The sequence below is a fragment of the Geotrypetes seraphini genome, chromosome 11, assembly GCF_902459505.1.
Source record: "Geotrypetes seraphini chromosome 11, aGeoSer1.1, whole genome shotgun sequence".
In the NCBI taxonomy this organism is placed as follows: Eukaryota; Metazoa; Chordata; class Amphibia; order Gymnophiona; family Dermophiidae; genus Geotrypetes; species Geotrypetes seraphini.
The window spans coordinates 72000488-72027147 of NC_047094.1; the positions used below are offsets into that span (position 1 = coordinate 72000488).

Consider the following 26660-nt stretch of genomic DNA (forward strand, 5'->3'; position numbering starts at 1 on the left):
TCTGCTCTTCTCTGCTGGGTTCAGTTGTCTGTGTTTAAAGCCGTAAGAGGGGATGCTGAAAGGTTCCCAACCAAGAAGAGAACGACATGGATATAGTTCAATCAATGATCTGAAATAATATCAAAACATAGAATTTTGTTTTTAACATTGGCGCTTAGGCAATAAAATAACACTCTTTTCAGCTATAGTAGCAAAATAATGCTCAGAATTTAGAAAGTTGGTTGGTTGGGCTGAGAACTTTTCAGCACCCCCTCATAATACAGGCTAGAATGTACTGTTTTTTTCATATCTTTGGGTGGTGGGATATGGCTGGTAACTACTGGTTGAGTAAGGGGAGGTCATGCCTTAATCCCTATGGAATAAATAATGTAATTTTCTTTGTCTGTCATTCCATTAATAATTCCCTACCACCTTTTAGCCCCCTCTGTGTGTCTGTCATAATTAGATTATAAGCTCTTCTGAGCATGGACTCTTACATGTATAATTTACAGCGCTGTGCGCGCCTGGTAGCACTATACAAATAAATTGTTCTTGCATTAACTGTTAGTAGAAAAGTTCATTCTCCACTTCAGATTCTATCTTTTTACTGTAGTAAATAAGTGTTAAGTTATTAAATAAAAGTAAGCTGGAAGCCCCAGAAAAGCAACACAAAGGCATTAAGTTTCCAAATACAGTATATCCTCTTATGAAACATTTTAATTGATTTACATCACACTGTGCATCCATTCAGCAACACACACAATTTTTTTTTTTAATTTCACCATTTTTAACTACAGTGTAAAAATATAAAACCCCAAAAAATAGTTCTGCTTTAGCATCAGCTTACCCAACAGCACCCAAAAGGTCCTGCTACAGAGAGTTAACAGAAGAAACAGAGAAAGAGCAGTGTTTATTTAAAACTGCTAAAATCACTTTGGAATAATCAGATTTCTTCTCAGTTGTGAATCACAGCAGTACATACCCAGTGTGACAAATGCTGGACTACAAGTCCCAGAATGCAATGGGAAAAGGCATAACGATTTAGCTCCGACATAGCTTTTGCCTATTGCAGTCATAGTAATATAGTTACATTCCTGCCTGCCCGCCCCCCAAATCACAGACACCATGCCCACCTACGGTTTATTCTATAATTATCCCTCAGTTTAAAAAGTCTTGTTTTTCTTGTTAGAATGGCTCAGAAGCCTGCCATGAAAACACCTGCGGTCCATGACTGTTGATAACCACTGGCATTGCTCTGTCTTGTAATACTGCTGTTGGAGGCTTCTCTTGCATCCTCGCTCTTTGAAGGCTCAATCCGTAATAAGAATCAGAAAACATGAGACCCAGATCACACCTTTCTACCATCCCCCTCCTACAAATGATTTTTCAAGGAAGGGCTGCAGAAGTACAGAAGGCACATTTTATTTCGGTGGAAGCAGAAATGCGTGTCAGGCATATAGAAACCAAGCCACTGTGTAGAATTATAATGAAGAATCAAAGAGTTTCAAAGAGTTAAGCATCTTTGGACCTTCAAAAGAAAGAAAGAAATTGATTTTTACAACATGGGCAAAACATGTAAGGGAACTAGATGAGTGGACTGTTTTATGATGTCACACTTATACTATTCCTTGCCTATTATCACATAGAATTGTCATCAAAGTGTTTTAAACTTATACACAGTGAACACAAGTGACCCTTCTTATAGCAGCTAAGCATAAAGAACAGCAATTCTGGGGTTTTCATATTTGAGCTTCATATTAATACCCTCCTCATCCAATTCTAGTACAAGAATATTAGGTGTCCTCAGTGAACTTTCAGCTTTGCATCCTCCCCTCTTCCAAAATTAATTTAGGAAGATTTTGATAAATAACCTCAAAATTCATTCATCACCCAATACCACCTTTTCCAGAATGAGTCTGTGAAGAAACAATTGGACATCATACTTTTAAATATTAACAAAAGATTAGGTTTTTACCTCTGCTATCTTCTTTCTTGTAAATCCACACTCTGTTCCGGGACCAGTGGGTTATTTCCGTTCACCCACCAGGATCTGTAGGAAGCCTCAAAACTTCAGAGGCTTTTCCCCTCTCCCCCTCATACCTCATCACTGAGCATGCTCCTATGCTCACCAGTCAGTCTTAAAGCAGCCAAGAACATCTGTAGAGGATAATAACAAGAGAGAGAGAGAGGAACGGGGAAACTCCCCGGCAATTATATCAATTCTGCTCATATGACCAAATGCAACAATGAAAAATGAAACAGTTTATGAAACTTTAGAAACCTGTACGATAAAAAAGTGCTATTGGGAGACACAGCCTGCACTGTCAGAAGGGGGCACCTGACCTAGGAACCCCCACAAAACCAAGTGTTAAACCCATTCTGATGGCACTCTTATAAAGGTTGGTCAGAAAACAGAAATCCAGCTTAACAGTACTTGTAAAGGCAGACAATCGGCAAATCAGCAAGTATATGGCAGGTTCCCGGAATAAAGTGTGGATTTATATTTTGATGTAAGTTAGGATTGGTTAGTATGTTTTATGCAATCTGATTTTATATGTATTTATGTAGTTGTTATAGGGTTGGTCTTGATGTATTTTGTACAATAAATGTTATATTTTATTTTGTATGTTAACATGAAACTCGCCCTGGATAAGGGTGGGGGATAAATAAACAAACGATACAAAAGAAGATTAGCAGAGATAAGAACCTAATCTTTCATTCTTGTACAATCCCACTTTATTCCAGAACCAGTGATACGTAACAGAGTAGTCCTGAAAATTCAAGGGGAGACTGACAAGCCCGCTGCCACAACAGAGGTACCAAAAGCAGCATCCTGCTTGACTGTCACAACTTGGTAAATGTATGCAAGGAGGACAAGGTAGCAGCCCTGCAAATCTCATCCAGACAAACAGCCGACGACTCTGCCCAAGAGGACGAAACACCTCTGGTTGAATGAGCCTGCACCCCGAGGAGGGGTTTCTTTCCAGCCGCCACGTAAGCCATGGAAATGGCCATGCGAATCCACCTGGAAATGATAGCCTTAAAAGCTGGCTTCCCTCTGCAGGCAGAACTTGCCAAAACAAACAGGTGGTCAGAGAGGTGAAACTCATCAGTGACCTCCAGATACTGCAATAACTTCTGTGCACGTCCAAGGACTATAATACCCGATCCTGGTTCCTCGAACCAGAGGAACCAAAAGCAGGAAGCCGGACTTCCTGATTCACATGGAAAGCAGAAATCACTTTCAGAAGAAAGGAACAGTACACAGCATCACAGTGGAATCCATAACACGCAGAAAGGGATCCCTGCAGGAGAGAGCCTGAAGCTTCAAAACCCTGCAGGCTGAGGTAATAGCCACCAGGAAGACCGTCTTAATCGTGAGATCCATCAGAGATGCCTGTTCTAGAGACTCATATGGGGGATGAGCCAGAGAGCAAAGAACCAGATTAAGGTTCCAGGTCAGACAGGGAAGACGCAAGGGAGACATTATTTGCAACGCAACTGTAGAAAACGAACCACATCTGGATGAACTGCCAATGAGCCCCTCAGGGAAGGAAGAGCCTACACACGAAAGAGCAGCAATCTGTACCCAGAGCGAAGCTACTGCTAGACCTTTCTTCAGGCCATCCTGCAGAAACTCCAAGACACGAACAATCGATGGAAGAGAAGGGTTCACCTGTCTCAAGGTGCACCAGGCCTGGTAACCACCTCTAAGCCTTCACATAGGCTGCCACTGTGGAGATCCGCCAGATCCACCACATTTGTGGCTGCTGCAGAACTGCCCTGTGAAAGCAGAGGGATGGAAAGATTGTCTGGCACAATTGTGGGCACAGCCATCTTACTCCCCGGTATCCCCACTGGAAGGCCAGAAGAAAGACCTTGGTCTCCTGGAGCAGGGGTCCTTATGACCGGCACAGTGGCCGGAAGGGAAACAGGCAGAAACTTTTTAACTAATTATGCCTAATAACACATATTCATAAATTCCAGGGGGAGAGGGAAGGGGGGAACCATCCTCCGCAGCGGAAGCTGACCTCTACATCTCAAATTTGGAATGCTTGGAAGATTTGAGAGGTTTATCACCAGAGTCGCACTTGCGTTTCAATGAGATGTCGCCAGCGCATTTCCCAGGGCCCCCTGATGCCATTTTCGTGGGTGTTGGGGCAAAAGGCACTTGAAGATCCTCCTTGGAGGTTGAAGGTACCGCATCTGGGCAAACCTTGCCCCTCTTGCCGGCCGCACTGCACATGGAACACGGCTGAGCATCCAACAGCCATCTACTGCAAATAAAGCATGAATCCATCCCATCCTGCCCTGAGGAGGACATCTATGAGGTTTTCTTGCAAAAACAAAGCTGGAAAGAATGAAAAATAACTTTAAATTCAAATTGGGAAAAATCCAAGATGGCCATGCGAGTGCTGATTTTGATCAAAAATTGCCCAGGAAAATCACAAGAACCTACAAAAACAGCAATTTAGAAGTGGGGAGGGGTAGGGCATGCAGGGAAACCATTCAAAACCCCCTTTTTAAGACCCCCCCAAATTGCTGATTTAGGTTGTCAGACTTTACTCACTGTGACATGTACTGAATGAAACTGCAGACAGAGCTAAAAGCTCACAAGGAGATCATGTTCCTCAGTGAACTTGAAAAACCAAATTTCAAGTCTTCTGATACTCTACCAGCCTGACCACCAGTCAGAGACCTTTGCCACCCTTGGACACGTTGAGCAAACGCCTGGTGGAGGCTCCGATCCCGGTTGTGCCTCCATGAAACCGTTCAGCCTGCGCTCCATCCATTAGCGGACGAACTTGGGGAGAGCAAGGTCCCAAGGGAATGGTCCCTGAGCCCCGATCTGATGTGCAGGCTGTCCAAGGGACTTACTGCTAAGCAGGGAACCGCCCCAGAAGCAGATGTTCTCCAATGGTCTATGATCACCCACAGTCAACGATGTCCCCACAGGGAACCTCCACAGAACGAGGGCAAAAACCGCAAATGAAAAATACTAAAATATCACGAAAAAACACGAGCAGAAAAGATAAGTTCCTACAGCCTAGCTTGTAGGAAGAAAGACTGGTGAGCAGAGGAACATGCTCAGTGAAGAGGTATGAGGGAGAGGGGGGAAAAGCCTCTGAAGTTTTGAGGCTTCCTACAGATCCTGATGGGTGGATGGAAACAACCCACTGATCCCGGAATAAAGTGTAACTGCCCTCCTACCCTTAGGTACAAGTATATGTCAATGGTTGAGATTGTATGGCCGTCTAACTACAGCTGCTCTGTGCCAATATCTAGTCTACCTTATGTTTAAACCCATCCTGCTCTCCCCCCTCTGCCCTGGGCAACAATCCCTGAATTTTGACGTAACAGCTTTCAGTACTGCACATATCCAAGAGTCACAAAGCCAATGGCTATCATATAAACTAATCTGACCTCCTGTTTTCATGGGTGATGATTTAACTCCTCCCACTGAAGAGCTGCAATCAGACCAACAGACAGGTTCAGAAGGATCCAAAAAATGGTTCCAAAATCCAGGAATGGTGCCACTAGCCTGATTAAAGAGCTCCCATGTGCACCTTATGATTCCTATACATTAGCTGTGTAGCTAGACTTTGGGCTGGCGGAGGGGAGAGACAAAATTTTGCTCCATCCCCTTGCTCTCTGTTCCCCCACATACTGAGATGGCAGGAGTCCTAAACACTCCCTTATCAACTGCTTGGCAGACGGTGGTGCTTCCCTCAAGCCACCATTGTGCTCCTCCCACCCCACATAATCATGACTGTTTTCTCCAAAACTGAATGTACATGGGAGCAGTAGTATTGTAAAAGGGGGGGCACCAGTGCCTCTCCTCCTCTCCGTCCCCTGCGCATCTTCCACCTGCTGCTCACCCAGGCCTCGGTTCCCTTCTAATGTCACTTCCTGGTCACGGGACCAGGATGTGATGTCAGAAGGAGCTGAGGCCGATGCAAGCAGCAGGTGGAAAATGTTGTTTGCACTGGCGAACATTTCAAGAGGTATGTGGGGTCGGAGGGACGCTTAAGCGGCAGGGAAGAGTGGGGAGGGTGTACAGCGCAGCGATGCTGTGCGCCAATGCCCTGGGTGCCAACCTTACTTGCTATGCCATTGCATGGGAGAAGATCTCCGACTCATGTACAGGAGGGAAGTCTCTCTCGAACATGCTCAGTTTGGCAAAAAACAAGCATGGTTGCTGGAGGGGAAGGGGTGCAGCAGTGGCCCAACTTAAATGCTTCCAACTAACTGGCTATGGAGAGAAGCGCTTCTGCTGGAGAAGTGTGTGGACCTCCACAAGCCAAAGAAGATGCTTCATTTTTGTGGGGCCAAACCACACATTGGGAGAGCCAGGCCATCCCCAGACCCCTCTGTGGCTATGCCACTGCTGTATGTATCATACACTTGGAGGGTTTTTAACACAATGCAAGTGTTGAAACAACTATTTAATAAAAACTAGTTCCAATTTTTCAGCACTTGGTGCTTTTTTCATTTTTCTGTGTTCTATTGGTGTACTTTGACCCTGCCCGTGTTTTTAGCCTGAAGCAGCCTTCCATAGGCAAAATGTGACCACATTGGGCTATTTTTAATAAAAGCATTTTTACTTCACCGCCTGTGATCTACTCTCTTCTTTCACCACTATTGACTATGGATCTCACTTGCATTTTTATGTTGATGCCAGAAACTTCAACCAACTTCCTTTGCAACCTTATCTTCCCTTGTTAGTGACAGCACTGGACATATGGTGAAGCATCCCATGCTGGATTTTCAACACAACTTATCTGTGTTTAGGAGACAATGTGGAAAGAGTACAGAGTTCGCTGGGCTCCAGTACCAACCTGTGTGAACTGCAGGTCACTTAACCAGTGGTTGGGTGTCTCCCACCACAGAAGGCACAGACTCCAGGCTCCCTCTATAAATAGGGCTGCGTTGCCCAGCTTCCTCCCTATAAAAAAGCAAAGACAAGCAGATAAAGCTCAGAATAGCACAGAAGCGGCAATTCTATAAAGGGAAGGGATAAGGCAGCCAGAAAATTTTTATTTTATTAATAGTATACACTATGTTTAGAGCAATCAAAGCTGCACATGCAACTTAATTGTTTAACAAGACAATCAGTGCTGATAATTGCCAATTAACAAGTAAATTGGCACTAATTAGAATTTATGCACATAACTTTCCAAGCTTATTCTATAAAGTGGTGTGCAGATCTCAAAAGGGGGCATATCCAGAGAAGAAGGGACGGGTCCTGGGCACTCTCCTAAGTTAGGCACGCTGTTATAGAATATGCCCAATTTGCAAACAACTTAGGCGAGGGTATTTAGGCCTAGTTTTCAGTGGCATAAATGGTTGCGCCTAAATGTCACTCATGCAGTGTGCCTGTGTGTGTGACTACAAGCTCTTCAGGCGGTTTATAGAATCACACTAAAAGTCATCCTAAATGCGACTAGGGATCTTCAGCTTGGAGAAGAGATGGCTCAGGGGTGATATGATAGAGGTCTATAAAATAATAAATGGCATGGAAAGGGTAGATGTGAATCACTTGTTCACTCGTTCCAAAAATACTAGGACTAGGGGACATGCGATGAAGCTACTAAGTAGCAGATTTAAAACAACCCGGAGAAAATATTTCTTCACACAACATGTATTTAACTCTGGAATTTGTTGCTGGAAAATATGGTGAAAATCAGTTAGCTTAGCGGGGTTTAAAAAGGTTTGGAACATTTCCTAAAAGAGAAGTCCATAGGCCATTATTGAGATGGCTTGGAGAAATCCACTGCTTATTCCTAGGATAAGCAGCATAAAATCTGTTTTACTATTTGGGTTCTGGGTTGGTCACTGTTGGAAACAGGATACTGGGCTTGATGGACCTTCGGTCTGTCCCAGTATGGCAATTCTTAAGGCCCTTTGCAGTTTATAGAATCCGGCCCTAAGCACACAATCAAAAATATATGCTGGAAAAGACTAGCACTAATGGCATAGCGAGGAGGGTGAACTGCCCTGGGCATTATCTTGGTGGGGGTTGCCAGCAACTCTCCTCCTCTCCGCCCACCTACCTCTTCAAACGATCGCTGGCAGCAAGCAGTATCTCTAACCTGCTGCTTGCACCAGCCTCACCTCTCCCTTCGACATCACTTCCTGATTACAGGACCAGGAAGTGATGCCAAAAGGAGAGCTGAGGCTGTTGCAAGCAGCAGGTTAGAGATGGCAGGATAGAGATGGCTGCTCAGTGTTGGCAGGTTAGAGATGGCTGCTCACTGCCGGCAATCATTTGAAGAGGTACGCTGGGGGGGGGGGGGGTTGTGCAGTGGGGAAGGAATGCAAGAGAGGGGGAGCTGCAGTGGAGAAGCATGTGAGGGGGTCCATGGCACGGTGATGCTGGGCGCCACCACCCCTGGCGCCTCCTTCCCTTGCTATGACACTGATTGGCGCCAAACAAGATTCTATAAAAGGCACGTGCCCTTTGTAGAATCAGTGCATCCAAACTTTAAGCGTCAGATTTGCACCTGCTGAAAGCTGGTGTAAGTGATGGTGCCCATGTTGAGCACACTGACCTAGTATTCTATAACTACTCAAGCAACATTTTGGAATGCCACTGACATGCTCATGCCTCTCCTCCTAAACTGCACACAATGGGAGTTGGGCATCTTGCAATATAAAATAGCATGCAGTCAGATGAGTGCACAAATCCTAACTGGTGCCAATTAACATCAATCATTGGTAGCTAGTGGCAAATTATTGCTAGTTAATGGCTCGTTAGCATTGTGTGAGCATTTCAGGATCACGAAGATAGTGCACATTCTTTCCCTTTAATGAATGCATGTGCAAATCAAGTTCAAGTTTTATTTTAGTTTGATGAATCACTTATTTAGTTTTTACTAAACGAGGTACAAAATTGATAAAAGTATAAACATATATTTAGACATACAATTTAAAATAATGGGTTAGACAAACAGACTTACAGACCGACTAATACACAAGGTAAGAGGGATCAGAACTACAATTCAGTGTTTTAAAGTGCACACTCTAAGAAAAGTGCGCACAATGCGTGGAATTCAAAATGAGGTGATGGGATGACCCGCACTAAGCTCAAATTTTACAAAGGATGTTCTTCGCCGAATACTGGCTCAGCCTGTATCTCATACCTAATCTTGAGTGCGAGCACTTAGGTCTGCCAAAAGCTGGTATAAATGTTGGCACCTAACAGAAATTAGGCACGATATTATAAAACACCTGAATTGTCGCACCCAATTTCTGGAACACCCCTTACCTGCCCATGCCCATCCCAAGGACACACCTCTTTGGAGTATCGTACCATAAAATCTAGGCATACATGTTGTGGAATAGGGCACAAGGCTGATCCAGGTTTAACTCCCAATTGCTAATTAACACAAATTAGTGATTGTTAACTGCTCATAAACTAAATTAGTTTATGAGCAGATCTGGGATCCATGCCCAAATTTGTGTACATGTATGTCAATGCACACAGTTTAGGTAACAAAATTCTAGAATTGGAGGCTGAAATAAGGAATGCCGACCTAGATGTGGTGGCAATATCTGAAACTTGGTTCACGGACTCACATGGGTGGGATATGGCTATACCGGGCTACAATCTACTTCGTCAGGACAGAGAGGGCAGGTTAGGAGGGGGGGTAGCTCTATACATTAAAGAGGACATCAAAACCACCAGGATCACAGATGTCAAGTACACCGGGGAGTCCCTCTGGGTAAACCTGGCAAGAGGCAGAGAAAAATGCCTGTATCTAGGTGTGGTTTACAGACCCCCAAGACAACTGGAAGACATGGACGCAGAATTAATTGAAGACATAGAGAATATCACTCTACGAGGAGAAGCTGTACTGCTAGGGGACTTCAATATGCCTGATGCAGACTGGAACTCATTTTCAGCGACAACCAGCGGTAGCAGGAGGCTCTTAACCTCCATAAAGGGAGCACGTCTCAAACAAATGGTAACGGAGCCCACTAGGGCCCAGGCGATCCTCGACCTGGTACTCACCAACGGGGAAAGCGTTTCAGAGGTCTCAGTAGGAGATACGCTAGCCTCCAGCGACCACAATATAGTATGGTTCAACCTTAGGAAAGGCTTCCCTAGATCAAACACGAAAACAAAGGTACTCAATTTCCGGGGCACAGACTTCGCACGCATGGGAGATTTCGTCCATCAGACACTGCAGGACCAAGTGGAGACCGATGATGTAGAAGCTAAGTGGTTAACACTGAAATCAACCATACATGAAGCAACTAGCCGCTTCATAAAATCAGTAAATAAACGACAAAGAAACAATAAACCCCAATGGTTCACCGCGGAGATCTCGCACCTCATTAAGGAGAAGAAAAAAGCGTTTCTCTCCTACAAGCGCACGGAGAAAAGAGAGGCAAAAGTAGAATATAGGACCAGGTCTACAGCGGTCAAAATGGCAGTTAGGGAGGCAAAACTTCGAGTGGAAGAAATTTTGGCAAAAAACATTCAAAAGGGGGACAAATCCTTCTTCAGGTATATTAGTGACAGAAAAAGGAACACAGGCGGGATAGTACGCCTTAGAAGACCGGACGGAAGTTACGTGGAAGCAGATTCCGATAAAGCCGAACTACTGAATGAATACTTCTGCTCAGTCTTCACCTGTGAGGCACCGGGACACGGTCCCCAGTTGAAGGCAACACAAAGCACAGAAGACCCGTTTCAGAATTTTGAGTTCACACCAGGTGAAGTTTACAGTGAACTGGCAAGACTCAAGGTGAACAAAGCCATGGGACCAGACAATTTGCACCCAAGAATGCTCAGAGAATTGAGCGATGTCCTGGCAAAACCGTTGGCTGAGCTATTCAATCTCTCCCTAAGTAAGGGGAAAGTTCCCCTGGACTGGAAATTAGCTAATGTCGTTCCTCTGCATAAAAAGGGTTGCAGGGCAGAGGCTGCGAATTATAGACCGGTGAGTCTCACATCAATAGTGTGCAAACTCATGGAAACACTAATTAAAAGCAAATTGGACACGATCTTGAATGAAGGGAATCTTCGGGATCCCAGTCAGCATGGATTCACCAAGGGTAGGTCCTGCCAATCCAATCTCATCAGCTTCTTTGACTGGGTAACAAGAAAGATGGACTTGGGAGAGTCTTTGGACGTCATGTACCTGGACTTCAGGAAAGCTTTTGACAGTGTCCCACACCGCAGGCTGCTAAGCAAGATGGAATCGATGGGGTTAGGAGAGACACTAACTGCATGGGTCAATGATTGGCTGAGTGGCAGACTTCAGAGGGTGGTGGTTAATGGTACCCTCTCTAAAACATCGGAGGTGACCAGTGGAGTGCCGCAGGGCTCGGTCCTGGGTCCACTCCTTTTCAACATATTCATAGGGGATCTGACTCAAGGGCTTCAAGATAAAATAAAACTATTCGCCGATGACGCCAAACTATGTAATATAGTAAGTGAATGCAGTTTACAGAATTATATGGCGCAGGACCTGCTTACATTGGAAAGTTGGTCCTCAACCTGGCAGCTAGGCTTCAATGCTAAGAAATGTAAGGTCATGCACCTCGGAAGCGGAAATCCATGCAGGACGTACTTCTTGAACGGAGAAACTTTAACTAGGACTTCAGCAGAACGAGATTTAGGAGTAATCATCAGTGCAGACATGAAAACTGCCAATCAAGTGGAGAAGGCTTCATCTAAGGCAAGGCAGATATTGGGTTGTATCAATAGAAGTTTCGTCAGCCGAAAGCCTGAAGTCATAATGCCGTTGTACAGGGCCATGGTGAGACCTCATCTGGAGTACTGTGTGCAATTCTGGAGGCCACATTACAGTAAAGATGTGCGCAGAATTGAATCGGTTCAACGGACGGCCACCAGGATGATCTCGGGGCTCAAGGGTCTCTCATACGAAGAGAGACTGAACAAATTGCAGCTCTACACTCTTGAGGAACGTAGGAAGAGGGGAGACATGATCGAAACATTTAAGTACCTCACGGGACGTATCGAAGTGGAAGATGATATTTTCTTTCTCAAGGGACCCTCGGCCACAAGAGGGCACCCGCTCAAACTCAGGGGCGGAAAATTTCATGGCGACACCAGAAAGTATTTCTTCACAGAGAGAGTGGTTGATCATTGGAACAAGCTTCCAGCGCAGGTGATCGAGGCAGACAGCGTGCCAGACTTTAAGAATAAATGGGATACCCATGTGGGATCCCTACGAGGGTCAAGATAAGGAAATTGGGTCATTAGGGCATAGACAGGGGGTGGGTAAGCAGAGTGGGCAGACTTGATGGGCTGTAGCCCTTTTCTGCCGTCATCTTCTATGTTTCTATGTTTCTATGTACCGTATTTTCACGCAAATAACACGCACCCGTATAAAACGCGCACACGAATATAGCGAGCAGAAATCACGATGATTTGCACAAAAACTTTGATATACCGCGCTCACGGGTATACCGCGCATGCTGCCCGACGCTCCTTTCGCCCGCCCTGACTTTCCGTGCGCTGTCCCGACTCTCCGTTCACCCCCCCTGACTTCCGTGCACTGTCCCCCCTTGAAGGTCTGTCCCCATCCTGAAAGCCTGATGCCCCCCCCCCCGACGTCCGATACATCCCTCCCCCCCCCCCGAAGGACCGCCGACTCCCCAACAATATCGGGCCAGGAGGGAGCCCAAATCCTCCTGGCCACGGCGACCCCCTAACCCCACCCCGCACTACATTACGGGCAGGAGGGATCCCAGGCCCTCCTGCCCTCGACGCAAACCCCCCTCCCCCCCAAGAACCTCCGACCGCCCCCCAGCCGACCCGCGATCCCCCTGGCGACCCCCACGACCCCCCCACCCCCCTTCCCCGTACCTTTGGTAGTTGGGCCAGAAGGGAGCCCAAACCCTCCTGGCCACGGCGACCCCCTAACCCCACCCCGCACTACATTACGGGCAGGAGGGATCCCAGGCCCTCCTGCCCTCGACGCAAACCCCCCTCCCCCCCAAGAACCTCCGACCGCCCCCCAGCCGACCCGCGATCCCCCTGGCGACCCCCACGACCCCCCCACCCCCCTTCCCCGTACCTTTAGTAGTTGGCCGGACAGACGGGAGCCAAACCCGCCTGTCCGGCAGGCAGCCAACGAAGGAATGAGGCCGGATTGGCCCATCCATCCTAAAGCTCCGCCTACTGGTGGGGCCTAAGGCGCGTGGGCCAATCAGAATAGGCCCTGGAGCCTTAGGTCCCACCTGGGGGCGCGGCCTGAGGCACATGGTCGGGTTGGGCCCATGTGCCTCAGGCCGCGCCCCCAGGTGGGACCTAAGGCTCCAGGGCCTATTCTGATTGGCCCACGCGCCTTAGGCCCCACCAGTAGGCGGAGCTTTAGGATGGATGGGCCAATCCGGCCTCATTCCTTCGTTGGCTGCCTGCCGGACAGGCGGGTTTGGCTCCCGTCTGTCCGGCCAACTACTAAAGGTACGGGGAAGGGGGGTGGGGGGGTCGTGGGGGTCGCCAGGGGGATCGCGGGTCGGCTGGGGGGCGGTCGGAGGTTCTTGGGGGGGAGGGGGGTTTGCGTCGAGGGCAGGAGGGCCTGGGATCCCTCCTGCCCGTAATGTAGTGCGGGGTGGGGTTAGGGGGTCGCCGTGGCCAGGAGGGTTTGGGCTCCCTTCTGGCCCAACTACCAAAGGTACGGGGAAGGGGGGTGGGGGGGTCGTGGGGGTCGCCAGGGGGATCGCGGGTCGGCTGGGGGGCGGTCGGAGGTTCTTGGGGGGGAGGGGGGTTTGCGTCGAGGGCAGGAGGGCCTGGGATCCCTCCTGCCCGTAATGTAGTGCGGGGTGGGGTTAGGGGGTCGCCGTGGCCAGGAGGGTTTGGGCTCCCTTCTGGCCCGATATTGTCGGGAAGTCGGCGGTCGTTCGGGGTGGGGGTGCGAGTGGTCCTGCCGGGGGGGGGGGATGTATCGGACGTCGGGGAGTCGGCCGGGCAAGAGGGCTTGGGCTCCCTCTTGCTCCGATCGTGGATGCGGGTGTGGGTGGGAGCGCGTGCGAGCGGTCGTTCGGGGTGGGGGTGCGAGTGGTCCTGCCGGGGGGGGGGGGATGTATCGGACGTCGGGGAGTCGGCCGGGCAAGAGGGCTTGGGCTCCCTCTTGCTCCGATCGTGGATGCGGGTGCGGGTGGGAGCGCGTGCGAGCGGTCGTTCGGGGTGGGGGTGCGAGCGGTCCTGCTGGGGGGGTGAATCGGGCGTCGGGCGGGAACTATGTTTTAAAACTTTGGTATACCGCGCTCACGCATATAACGCGCGAGGGGTATGCGCGGTAGGTAAAAACGCGTATAACGCGCGCGTTATATGCGTGAAAATACGGTAACTTTCAGTGCCCTATATAGAATATGGGGGTATATGCACATAGTACTACACACTACCAGGAAAGAGTGAACACGATCAGCATATGACATTCATTTCAAATGACAGCCCATTTTCAATAGAGGGTCACTTAAGTGCAACACAGGGGCACCAGTTCTGTAATGGGCCACCCAGATTCCAATATACAATACTCTCATAAACCTGGATTGGAGTGCCTAAATGTAGGCACTCCCACTTATGTGTGCAACTTACAATATTCTATAAGTAGCATGTTCTAGAGCAAAAGATATATGAGTCTTGAACCAGTGGGTTATTCACCTCTAATCACGAGTAGTGTAGAAGGCAATACTATCTACATTTTTTGGCTCTGCCTCTTATATCACTGGGCTGCTCATGTTTTGGGGTTTTTATCCTGAATTTGAGGCTTCTTGGTGCTCTAGAGATCCCCAGGGTTACTGAGGAAGCTATGCCTGGGAGAAGACAGACTCTTCTGCTGGGAAGCTTAGTCGATCTTTTGCTTTTAAGTTTGTAGAGATCTGAAATGAACTTCCTGACTCCATTAGGCTTTTAGGTCTGCTGCAATTATTCCGTAAATCCTTGAAAACTTTGTTGTTCTCGCAATTTTTAAATGGTTTAACTACAGTCTCAACAAAATGATAATATTATTCTCATGCTCTTTTACTATATACTCTAGTTTTTAATTATAGCTCTTCTTTCTCCTATGTTTTTTTTGCTATGTACTCTAGTCTTAATCATATGTGAACTTAACTTCTGGAGATCCATATGGGGTCAAAGAAATAGAATACTATGTGTCCCTCTGGAAATGACATACGATGTGGTGCTTTTTGGCACAGTATTGAGGGCCAAGAGCCCAATAACATGATGTAATAATAAGCTGCTTCTCATCATGACAGGAGTTGCCATACAACTCATCTTGAAGAACTGGAAAAACTGGGACAGATTAAATTATAATTTCTGGTGGGAATCTTTACGCCACACATATAAAATGGAACGTATGGTTGCCTCACAGCAAGGGAATTACAGGAAATTTAAGGATGTTTGGGAACCATTGACAAAATTTTGTAAGGAGTGATTATTGATTTTTTTTCCCTTTGAGTAGGCACGTCCAGGGTGGGAGGGGGGTGGGAATATATCTTTAATATAATTTATTATTTGATTGCAATTTATGTAAGATCATTTATATTCTTTCTTGAAAGTTTCTAAGTAATATTAAGGGGGGGAAGGGATATATATACCTTATGAAAAATGTTTGAAATGTAAAATGTTTGATTAATATGTTGCACTTATTGTTGGCTTTAAAATGAATAAAGATTAAAAAAAAAAATAATAAAATATATCATATGTGAACCGAGTCGAGCTCTACCTAGCCAGCCTGCACTAACACGTTGTGAAGGCTTGGGGTCCGCTTCCCTAGTAGCACAGATCGCCCCTGTTTCTTACCAGGGCTTGAGCACAGGCTGTGTAGCACCGTATCAGTCCTGAGGACTTTATCGGGTGCTGGCTGCGCTCCACCAGTCCCCACGACAAATGTGGTACTGTGGGTTCAGTCCACTTGATGATCTGATTGGCAGCACAAAGAAACAAGCATTTGGATATTTATAACATGCTTGCTGAGGAAGTAATCTTCTCCACTTTCCAGCTGCTGTTTAAGCTGAAGCAGGCTCAGCACCAACTGAATTACGAATACAGTCCATTAGTCTATGGGAGACATCAGCGGGGTCCTTTAATAGCATTTTGGAGGTCGTTGAGGCAGTGGCGAAGTAAGGAGGGGCAAACTGCCCAGAGTGCCGTCTTTGTGGCGGCACTGGCACCTCTCCTTCTCTCCACCCCTTGCTGCTTCCCACTCCTCCCTCACCGTGCGTGCATGCCTTCAGTTACCCCCTATACCTCTAGAATTTCATCAGTGTGAGAAGCAGCTCCAACCTGCTGCTCGCGCTGGTCCTCGGCTCTCCCTCTGCAACCAGGAAGTGATGTCAGAGGGAGAGCCAAGGCTGGCACGGGCAGCAAGTTAGAGGTGCTGTTTGCACCGGGGAAATTAAAGAGGTACGGGGGGAACATAGTAACATAGTAGATGACGGCAGATAAAGACTCGAATGGTCCATCCAGTCTGCACAACCTGATTCAATTTAAAAAAAAATTTTCTTCTTAGCTATTTCTGGGCAAGAACCCAAAGCTCTGCCTAGTGCTGTGCTTGGGAAGGGATGTGTGTGCAGCTTAGGGGGACAGAGAAGGAGCAGAGGGGGATCAGAGAAGAGGGCAGGGGTCATCATCCAGGTGCCTCCCACGCCACTGCTGTGGGGCTAGGTTTGGGGTACCCTACCTCCAAAAACCCCTGAATTTTTTTTATTTAGCTCTCCCAGGCTAGTTTTTGGTGCCAAAATGCTGCTGGCATGGCCAACTTAGATTTCACAATTTGATTTTAAAAGCCTCTATCTGCCTCAAAAACACCTCAATTTGGATTAAAATTGATAGAGATGAAGTCCTCAGGCTGTTTTACCCCTGATTCATGCCAGATTTGTGCTAGATGGCCGGCTGAGGAGGGTCCATGATCCATTTGCCGCACAGCACATGGGGAGCACTGGGCTTTGCCCCCTCGGATCCCTCTAGGGCAGAAGAGTTGCAGATGGCTCATTTTGGGGGGCAAAAATCCCCTCCAGAGCCCTTGGATAGTGATGAGCCAAAGCCCTTTAAAGCCCTTATGTCAGTGGTCCTGGTGTTTCTCCAGGACGGGCTCAAGAAGGACCTGCAGTTGGTTCTCTCAAAGTACAGGTGGTAGGCCTTTTGTGCTTTAGGGATCAAGTGGAGAAAGTTTCTTTGGCCTCTCATCTGGATGTGACCAGATTTTTAAAGGAAGCGTTGAGGCTGCATCCTCCTGCGCATCAGTCATTTTCGACTTGGAACCTTAACACTGTTCTGCCCTTAGTAAGGCCCTGTACGAGCCCTTACATGAGGCGTCACTGATGGATCTTACCGTTAACACAGTTTTCCTAGTAGATATCGCCTCGGTGAGCGGGGTCTTGGAGCTACAGGCTTTGTCATACAGAGAAGCCTTTCCTCATGTTTAAAGAGGCTAGAGTCTCGCTGCACACAGTAATCTTCCTTTCTATCAAAGGTGGTTTTGGTCTTCCATGTAAATTAGGAAGTCCGGCTGCCCACATTCCTTACCACGGGTTCAAAGAGAAAGGATAAAGTTTTGGCTGTGTTCAATATTATGAGAATTCTTCTCTGTTACCTTGAGGTAACAAAAAGATTTTCATCTCTCAGATCATCTCTTTGCTCTAACGAGTCTTAGTTGCCTGGGAAAGCTAGCTTCTAAGACTTCCATTTCCAGATGGATTCACATGGCTATTTCTTCAGTGTATATTGGGTGTGGAAAACAATCACCCATTTCAAGAGCACATTCTACTAGAAGTGTGGCTTCTTCATAGGCGGAGTCCGGGGAAATTCCACCCAAAAAGATTTGTAGTGCAGCCATGTGGTCCAGCCTCCATACTTTCACAAAATTTTACAAGGTGGATATAGTAGCACGACTGGACGCTGCTTTTAGGTCCTCAGTGCTAGCAGCAGGCTTATTTGCCCTGCCCTAGACTCAGGGGACTGCTTTGGTATGGCCCACTGATTCAAGACTCATATGCCTTATCACTAGAAGGGAAGATTAAGCTCTTACCTCAATCTTTCTAGTAGAAAGGTGTTAATGCTGATTAAATTCAGGCAGGTGGCTTGTTCAGTTCCACCTTGTTATTTTTGCTATGTTCCAATTTTCTTTGATTGTAATCGTTTAAGAGCAGAGCAGCTTTGCCTTTGTTGGGGAGTTCCCTGTGCCCCTCCTTTTTATGTCTCCTCTTATAGTGGTTGTCAACTGCTTTGGTACAAACTGAGGAGCTACAGCCCAGCCCAGTGATACAAGAGGTTGAGACAAAAAATGCAAATAATGCCTTCTACACAACTCACAATTAGAGGTGAATAACCCCTGGTTCAAGACTCACAAGCCTTTCTACTAGAAAGACTATTGAGGTTAGAGAATGACATGGGGACAAATTTTTCCCCAGTCCTGTGGGAACTCATTTTCCTGTCCCGGCAAGTTCTTTTCCTGTCCCTGCCTCATTCCTGCAAGCTCTGTCCTCATCTCCACAAGCCTCATAAGTATTTGAGGCTTGTACGGTTAAGGTTACAGGAATGGGGCAGGGACAGCGATAAAACTCGCAGGGATGGGACAGAGAAATTGAGTTCCTGCAGGGATGGGGAAAAAATTTGTCCCCGTGTCATTCTCTAAATTGATGTAAGCACCTAATCTTCCCTTATTGGCAGATATACCCATGCCTCGCCCATATGTACTCCCCCTTGCAATTGCACAAGGGTGCTCAGTGGTACTTTCCCTTTACTTATATGCTCAAGTAGAGCATAATTGAAGACAGGCTTTTATAGAATTGCCCTAAAAGTGTGCAACTACCTGGTTAGGTAAAATAGCACAGATTTGGGTGGCCAATGGGAACACATCTAAAGGGTTCATAGTGCAGCTGAGTTTGGCTGAATGGTGTTATGACCTGGTATAGTATTCAATTATAATATAGTCAAAGATTTATTCCCCACATGCAGGCTCAATGACAATGTCATTGAATGGTTATGAAGCACCTGATTGGCCAACCAATGCTGAACTGAAGCATGTTCTGGCAACTAAGTTTCAATGCCAAAAAATGCAAGGTCATGCACCTTGGCATCAAAAATCCATGCAGGACTTACACCCTAAATGGTGAGATCCTAGCAAGGACTTTAGCAGAACGTGACTTGGGGGTGATCATTAGCGAAGACATGAAGACTGCCAATCAAGTGGAGAAAGCTTCATCCAGGGCTAGACAAATCATGGGCTGTATCCGTAGAAGTTTCGTCAGCCGTAAGCCCGAGGTCATAATGCCGTTGTACAGATCCACGGTGAGACCCCATCTGGAATACTGTGTACAATTCTGGAGGCCGCATTATCAAAAAGATGTGCGGAGAGTTGAGTCGGTTCAGTGAATGGCCACCAGGATGGTCTCAGGTCTCAAGGATCTCCCATATGAGGAACAACTGGGTAAGTTGCAGCTGTACTCACTCGAGGAACGCAGAGAGAGGGGAGACATGATCGAGACGTTCAAATATGTCACAGGCCGTATCAAGATGGAAGAGGATCTCTTCTTCCTTAAAGGACCCACGGCAATAAGAGGGCATCTGTTGAAAATCAGGGGTGGGAAATTTCATGGCAACACCAGAAAATATTTCTTCACCGAAAGGGTGGTTGACCGCTGGAATAATCTTCCACAACAGGTAATTGAGGCCAGCAGCGTGCCAGATTTTAAGAAAAGATGGGATTGGCATGTGGGATCTTTCATGGAGGTAGTTAGGGGGTGGGCCATTAGTGTGGGCAGACTAGATGGGCCGTGGCCCTTTTCTGCCGTCATGTTCTATGTTTCTATGAGCTGTAGACAAGGGTGAACATGAAAGATGATGGCCTGGGGAAGCACACAAAGGTCTCTGGTTGCTCTTCCCTTGAATTGCTCACCCTAGAAGTAATGTTGTAAGTCAGGGGTGCCCACACTTTTTGGGCTTGCGAGCTACTTTTAAAATGACCAAGTCAAAATGATCTACCAACAATAAAAATGCTAAACATATATATATATATATATATATATATATATATATATATATATACACACACACACACACACACACCGAGTGTACTTTGTATTTATGTTCAAATATTTTTTTATTATACAGCCCCCCTCCCCCGAAGGCCTGACCCCCCTGAAGGTCTGCACCTTCCCCCTCAAAGGTTGACTCCCCCCTGAAGGCCTGCACTATCCCTTGAAGGACTGTACTCCCCCCCCCCCCCCCCCGAAGGCCTACCCTCCCCACATCCATTTACCTAATTCCAGCAGGGAGCAGTCTGCAGAGAGGATCGCTGGTACTTTAGCGATCCTTGCAGGTTGCCATAGGCCTCAGGAGCTGTCTTCCCTCTGCCCCAAGCCTGTCTCTGACTTAGAGGAGGGGCAGGACCACGGCAGAGGGAAGACAGCTCCTGAGGCCTATGGCAACCTGTAAGAATTGCTAAAGTACCACCTGCCACCCGCCGTCTCCCATTCGTCCCCTTTGGAGATCCCCACAGGAATAAGGAAGTTAAATTAATAGAATACTTAGGCACAGAAAAACAAAGAAATACTTCCAAGAACTGCCCCATAAGAACTGCCTGTCACAATGCTCATTAGTGGAACTGAATAAAAGACAAGTACAATGGATTTAGAAGGGGGACGATCCGCCCGGGTGCACGGCTTGGAGGGGTGCACAGCCGGCCAGGTCCGGGTCATCCTGCCTTTCTTTTCCCCCGGTCCGCGCTCGGGGCTTGCGCCTGCCTGGTCCCGCGCTGACGCTCGAATGGTGCCGTCAACTTCCGCGAGTTTCGCGATAACCAACAGCACCATTTGGGCGGCGGGTGCGAGCCCCGTGCGCAGACCGGTGGAAAGGAAGGGCAGGAGGACCCGGACGGCTGTGCATCCCTCCAAACCGTGCACCCGGGGCGGGGGCAGACCGCCCCCACCTCGGTACGCCACTGATTGGGAGGCCGATTTTGGGGTTTTTTAAATTATATATCGGGCAGCATTAGGCCTCGCTCTTACATCAATCATTACAGGCGCTTCTATTTCTTGTGATGCGCTGAGCTCCATCCCCCACCGACCTTCACCCCGCCCTTCCAGCACTCTGATTGGCCAGCGTTCTTTAAGAGGCGGGCCAGTCAGGAGGGGAAAAAAAGAGAAGGGAAGAAGGGAACCTGCTGTGCGATCGACTGGGGTCACCTGAGCGAACGACCTGTCGATCGCGATCGACGCGTTGGGCACCCCTGTTGTAAGTCATACTCACAGGGTCATCTTCTTCTCTTTCTGGCTGCTCCTGTGTCTCTTGATGAAGATGCCAATGATGATGGTGACTACCAGCAAAGCCAAAGAAGGCACAGCAATTGCCATCACCAAATGAGGGGTACTCATCGAGAAGAGCGACAGAGACCCTAAATAAAGGAAAGAATTAGCTGTTATCTGCAGGGCTAAAGAATGATTGGTTAGTAGAACGTCATAGACCACTCCATCTTTTCTAAAAAATGTAATGCTGTGCAGACCTGAAAACTATTTCCTAACAGCTCAATTGGTCCATATTGCCATGTGATGTTATCACATGGACCAATTAAATACCAGTGCATGTGATGTCAATTTGCAACATTCTTTGACTACCTTGGCTCCTCACCTGGGGGACTAGAGGAGGAGCTTAGGCAGATTTAGGGAAGCTTCTAAAGGAATTTTACATTACAAACAGGGCATTAGATCCAATGATGATTTACGGGCACCAGCTCTTAAAGGAGCTTGAAATGAAAAGGAATGTAAGAAGGTAATATCTGCACCTCTTGTCCAGTGCAGAGCATAAAGGGAAGCTGCCTGGAGCTCAAGACCTGGTCAGGGCAGAAATGCAGGGCTGGCTTTAGGCCAATGCAACCACACTGAATCCTATAGCTCAGTGTATCGCAAACTGTGTGCCTCCTGAAATTTCAGGTGTGCTGCTAAACGCTGGGGAGGAAAGGCACCAGCTGACTCACTAGAGGACTTGCCTCTCACAGTGAGAGGCACATCCTATAGGCAATCAGCCGGCACCAGTGACTCCCCTCTCCACGCGTCTTCCCTACTGGCACCCCCCACTGGCGGCTCAGGGTCTGTCTGGAGGGCCAGACATGATGATGTTGTGCATGCGCCCGACATCATCACGTCGACGACATGCACTTCCAGAATGCTTCATTTACTACATTTAGTGTGCTGCAGCTCGACAAAGTTTGCGAGACACTGCTATAGCTGCACTGTAATGACTGGACAGAATACACAGGCCTAGAACTGACTCTGCAGACTACAAAAGAAGGAAGGCAAGGCTTTTCTCTGTCCTCCCTCAATAGCACTAGTCCTTTCTCCTTTCACCCTCAGTGGTCCTCTTTCCCATCCTGATCCCACATCTACGCTCCCTCTCCCACCCAATGTCATAGTTCCCAGCTCTCTTGCCTTCTGCACCTACCCAGCCAGCAGGTAAATTATCTCTTCAATGTGAATCAAAACCATGAAACCGACTCATACTGAGGAGGCACGTATGAAAAGCTACTCTCCTGCTGACAAGCAGAGGAAGTGAGGTCACTAGGGTTGGGATGAATCAATTGAGGCCTGAAAAAATTATGTTTACTAGGCCCAAAAATTTCTGTTAATGGCTCTCAACAAAAGAGTTTTAAAATAAACCGTATTTTTCGCTCCATAAGACGCACCCTAGATTTAGAGTAGGAAAACCAGAAAATAAAACATTCTGAACCAAATTATGTACTAATATATACCAGGCTCTGCACCCAGCCCCCTCCCTCCCTGACAGGCTCTGCACCCAACCCCACACTCCCTGCCAGGCTCTGCACCCTGTCTCCCCCTTCCCTGCCAGGCTGTTCCTTTATTTTTCATATACACACAGCAGATATAAATTATCAAAACTGACACATTTTGATCACTAAATTGAAAATAAAAATCGTTTTTCCTACCTTTGTTGTCAGGTGATTTCATGAGTCTCCTTCCTTCCTTTCTTTCTTCACTCAGGCCCAACAATTGTCCCTTTCTATTTCCTCCCTCCCATGTCCCAAGTTCGTGCCCCATCCCACTCACTGCCTTCCAGCCTTTGTTCTTTGACCTACCTCCCTCCTATGTCCAGAGTTTGTGCCTTCTCACTGCCTTCCAGCCTTTGTCCTTCATTCTCCCTCCCTACCATGTCCGAGTTCGTACCTCCTCCCCCTCAATGCCTTCCAAACCTTTGTCCTTCCTGCCGTGCCGGACACCGCCTTCCTCCCTCCCTGCCGCGCTTATGAAGCCTGCCTACTCCTCCGCTGATTCCTCTTCCTCTGGCCCAGGTCCGCCGAAGCCGCAATTCAAAGAAGGTAAGGAAGGGCCAGCGTGCAGCGATTGCATGTCGCCGGCTCACGTCGGGAGAAGGCTTGTGAGCCAGCGACATGCAATTGCTGCACACTGGCCCTTCCCTTCTTTGAGTTGCGGCGCAGCAGCAACGGCGGACCTGGGCCAGAGGAGGAGAAGGAGGAATCGGTGGAGGGTAGGCAGGCTTTAGCGCGGCAGGGAGGGAGGAAAGCAGTGCCTAGCACAGCACGCTGGCCCTTCCCTTCCTGGAGTTGCAGCACAGTGGCAGCCAGCAGGCAGCAGTGGCGGCAGGAGGGCAACAGTCAGCCCACGTACCCCCGAGTGGGACATTTTGAAAAGGTACAACGGGGTGGGTAGGAGTGTTTAAAATTTAAAAAAAAATTACCTTCGCTTCATAAGACACACCGAAATTTTCACCCAATTTTGGGTGGAAAAAAATGCGTCTTATGAAGCGAAAAATACAGTACATTTTTGAGTTGTGAACACTCCATCACCAATTATCAAAGCCCAAATGTAAAAGAAAGCAATTTGTCATAAGCTAATGACATCTTCTAAAGTGACAAAAAGAACCACCTGTGATGTCATCAGCTCTGCAACAGCCCAAGAGCACAGATCTGAAAAAGAACAGGTGCTACCTACCAGTGGTTGGATTCTCTGGGGTTTATTCAAATATGGTTCTTTCTCTGCCTAAGGTAACTACACTTCCCCTCCATATTCGCGGTTTCACGGTCCACGATTTTTCAATTGAAGGCCCCGCCCCCAAATTTATGTCACAGGAAACCACTACTCCTGGCACTGCACAGAGAAAAATCGCTGCCCGGCGTTGCACAGGGAATATCGCTGCTCCTAGCCGCACTTTCTTCACTGAAACAGGTCATGTTATTTGCGGTTTTGTGTCTTTTTGTTTTTTGTTTTTTTACAAAGAACCCACGAAAAACATACGAAAAGTTATTTGAGGTTTTTCTCTATTCGCTGCCTTGCCATTCCCCTATCACCGCGGATGCGGAGGGTGAAGTGTAATTAACTATGGATCACCAAAGACAGGAGGAACCAATCCTGGTTTGACCCCATTACACTAGAAGATGGTAAATAGCTTTAAGAATCTGGGAATTATAATTGATTGTCATTTGAATTTTGAAGAACAGGTCTCGTTCTTAGTTGCTAAAGGATTTGGGGCATTAAGACAGCTTACAGCTATTCGAGATTTTCTGGATGAGAAATCTTTACATACCTTAATTCATGCTTTTGTACTATCTAAATTAGATTACGGTAGTTTAATATATGCAGGAATAACAGCAGGGCAATTAAAGCGCTTACAAACAGTACAAAATGCTGCGATTCACTGTTAGGCCATGCACATATTTGTGATCATGTGACTCCTTTGTATTTGAAATTACACTGGTTACCAATGGAATTTAGGATTAAATTTAAGATTCTGATGTTGGCACATAGAATATTATTTAAGTTATAACTGTTATATCTTTCTAATTTAGTTTTATTTTATATGCCTAGGCAATTATTTACTCCATGTTCTAAAGGCTCATCTTGCCTCAACCAGGAATTGTGCATTTTTTTTTTTTAATTTAGTTCCAATTTTATGGAATAGTTGCCTGTAGAATTGAGAAAGGAAGAATCTTTCCAAAATTTTAAAAGGCACATTTTTTTTCAACTGGCCTTTTTGAACTGAAGGGTTGTGAATGCGGGACTTCAATCTGCATTTATATATTTTTCATTTAATTAATTAATTTTTCATTTAATTTTATTAATTTAGATTGTTATATAATATTATATTGTTATATAGTATTAGGAATGTTACTTTTCTTTTCTCTCTTTTTTTTCTTTTCTATTTAAATGGAGTTCTTTTAATAGTTTTGATTGAATTATATTGGCTGTATATGCGGTATATAAAGATTTTAATAAACATAAACATGTCCATAAATACCCTGTCTGAGAGTCTGGAGTTAGTCACATTTTTCCAACCCAACCATTTCTTGCTGTTCATTCATTCTTAATACAGACATAAAAGAAAGAAAGAAAGGATTCCAGCAAAACAACTAAATGCAAAACTGTGATGAGACTTACCATAGACAGCTCGGGTTTCACTACTGATCACTGTGAGCTGCACCGACTTCCTCTTCACCAGACTGAACACAACAGGGTTCCTTGCTTGGCAGGTGTAAGTACCTGACTGCTCCTTCAGCACCTTGACCAACTTCAGGGTGTCCGAGGCTATAATCCAGTCCTCTCCCTGCAGGGAAGTATTAGTTATGGAAAAGAGTTATTCACCTGGATAGATGAATACTAATCTCTATGAATTGGAAGTCATCAGCCCAAGGATTTAATGGCAAGTGCTGTGTAATATCATTTGGAAAAGCAAGATTCCATTTCAGGCCCAGATTTTCCTCCCTGGACAACTGCAGCTGGTGATATGGCAAAGGCAGTGTTCATAGCTCCTGGGGTTAGGGGTGAAAAGAGGAAGGAGGAAAAAGTCTCAACAGTGCTCACTGCTCAGTGTTGACATCTATTGACTGAACTAGGGTATATGCGGACTGGGTTTCACAGGGAGCCATGGATTCTGGTTCCCAGCCAAGAACTGTCACAGCAGTGACTGAGTGGGAGGAGGGAGTGTTTAGAGAAATAAGGGAAAGACCTCTGGTAGTGCCAAAGCCCAAAAATGGCTAGTTCAATTTTAACTTAAAGTCCAAAGAAGCAAAAGGAAAGGCCACAAAAACCATTAAAAAAAGAAAAAGGAAGAGTCAATGGGGTATGGAGGTACGGAAAGTTCTCTTTTTATTTACAATGACTGCCAGTTTCCTCTTGTTACCTTTGGTCCAACTTGACCACAACCAGAGCCGATATCTACTGCCAATCATCTACTCAGGAATTTCCCTTTATCAGCTATCATAGTGAAAGTTCTTAGGCCCAGATTCACTAAAGATAGCGACTCAATCGCTGTTGGCCGATTCTCTGGCCAATTTTTAAGCAGCGATTGATTCACTATCTTGTTTGCATGCAAATAATTTGCACAGAGGTACAAATCATTTGCATGCAAACTCTCCGACTCAATCGCTCAGTGAGCGATTGAGTTGGTGCAAAGCCCTGACAGTAGAAGCAGCCTCCTGTCACTGCTGTCAGGGCTTCTGTCGCCCGTCCACCCAATTTATGGCAGGAGGGATGCCCAATCCCTCCTGCCATCTGCCCACTCCCCCCCCCCAACAGAACTTCCCCTGAACCCGCCCGCCGAACTTATGGCAGGAGGGATGCCCACTCCCTCCTTCCATCGGCCCACTCCCCTCCCCCCCCAGCAGAACTTCCCCTGAACACTCCCCACGGCCCACCAAACTTATAACAGGAGGGATGCTCACTCCCTC

At 46.9% G+C, this 26660-nt stretch overlaps 1 protein-coding gene across 1 annotated transcript in view; it reads right to left on the reverse strand.

Moving 5' to 3' along the window:
* Positions 1-678: 678 nt before the first annotated feature.
* The window catches only part of LOC117345509 (hemicentin-2-like), an 83492-nt gene continuing 57510 nt past the window's right edge, over positions 679-26660 (reverse strand). Inside the window, exons 5-8 of the mRNA XM_033914264.1 lie at positions 25372-25537; positions 21215-21359; positions 6819-6925; positions 679-1507 (exon numbers count right to left, since the gene is read on the reverse strand). Of these exons, the coding sequence (XP_033770155.1) occupies positions 6835-6925; positions 21215-21359; positions 25372-25537 (402 nt within the window). The 3' untranslated portion in view covers positions 679-1507; positions 6819-6834. The remainder of the gene's footprint in view (positions 1508-6818; positions 6926-21214; positions 21360-25371; positions 25538-26660) is intronic.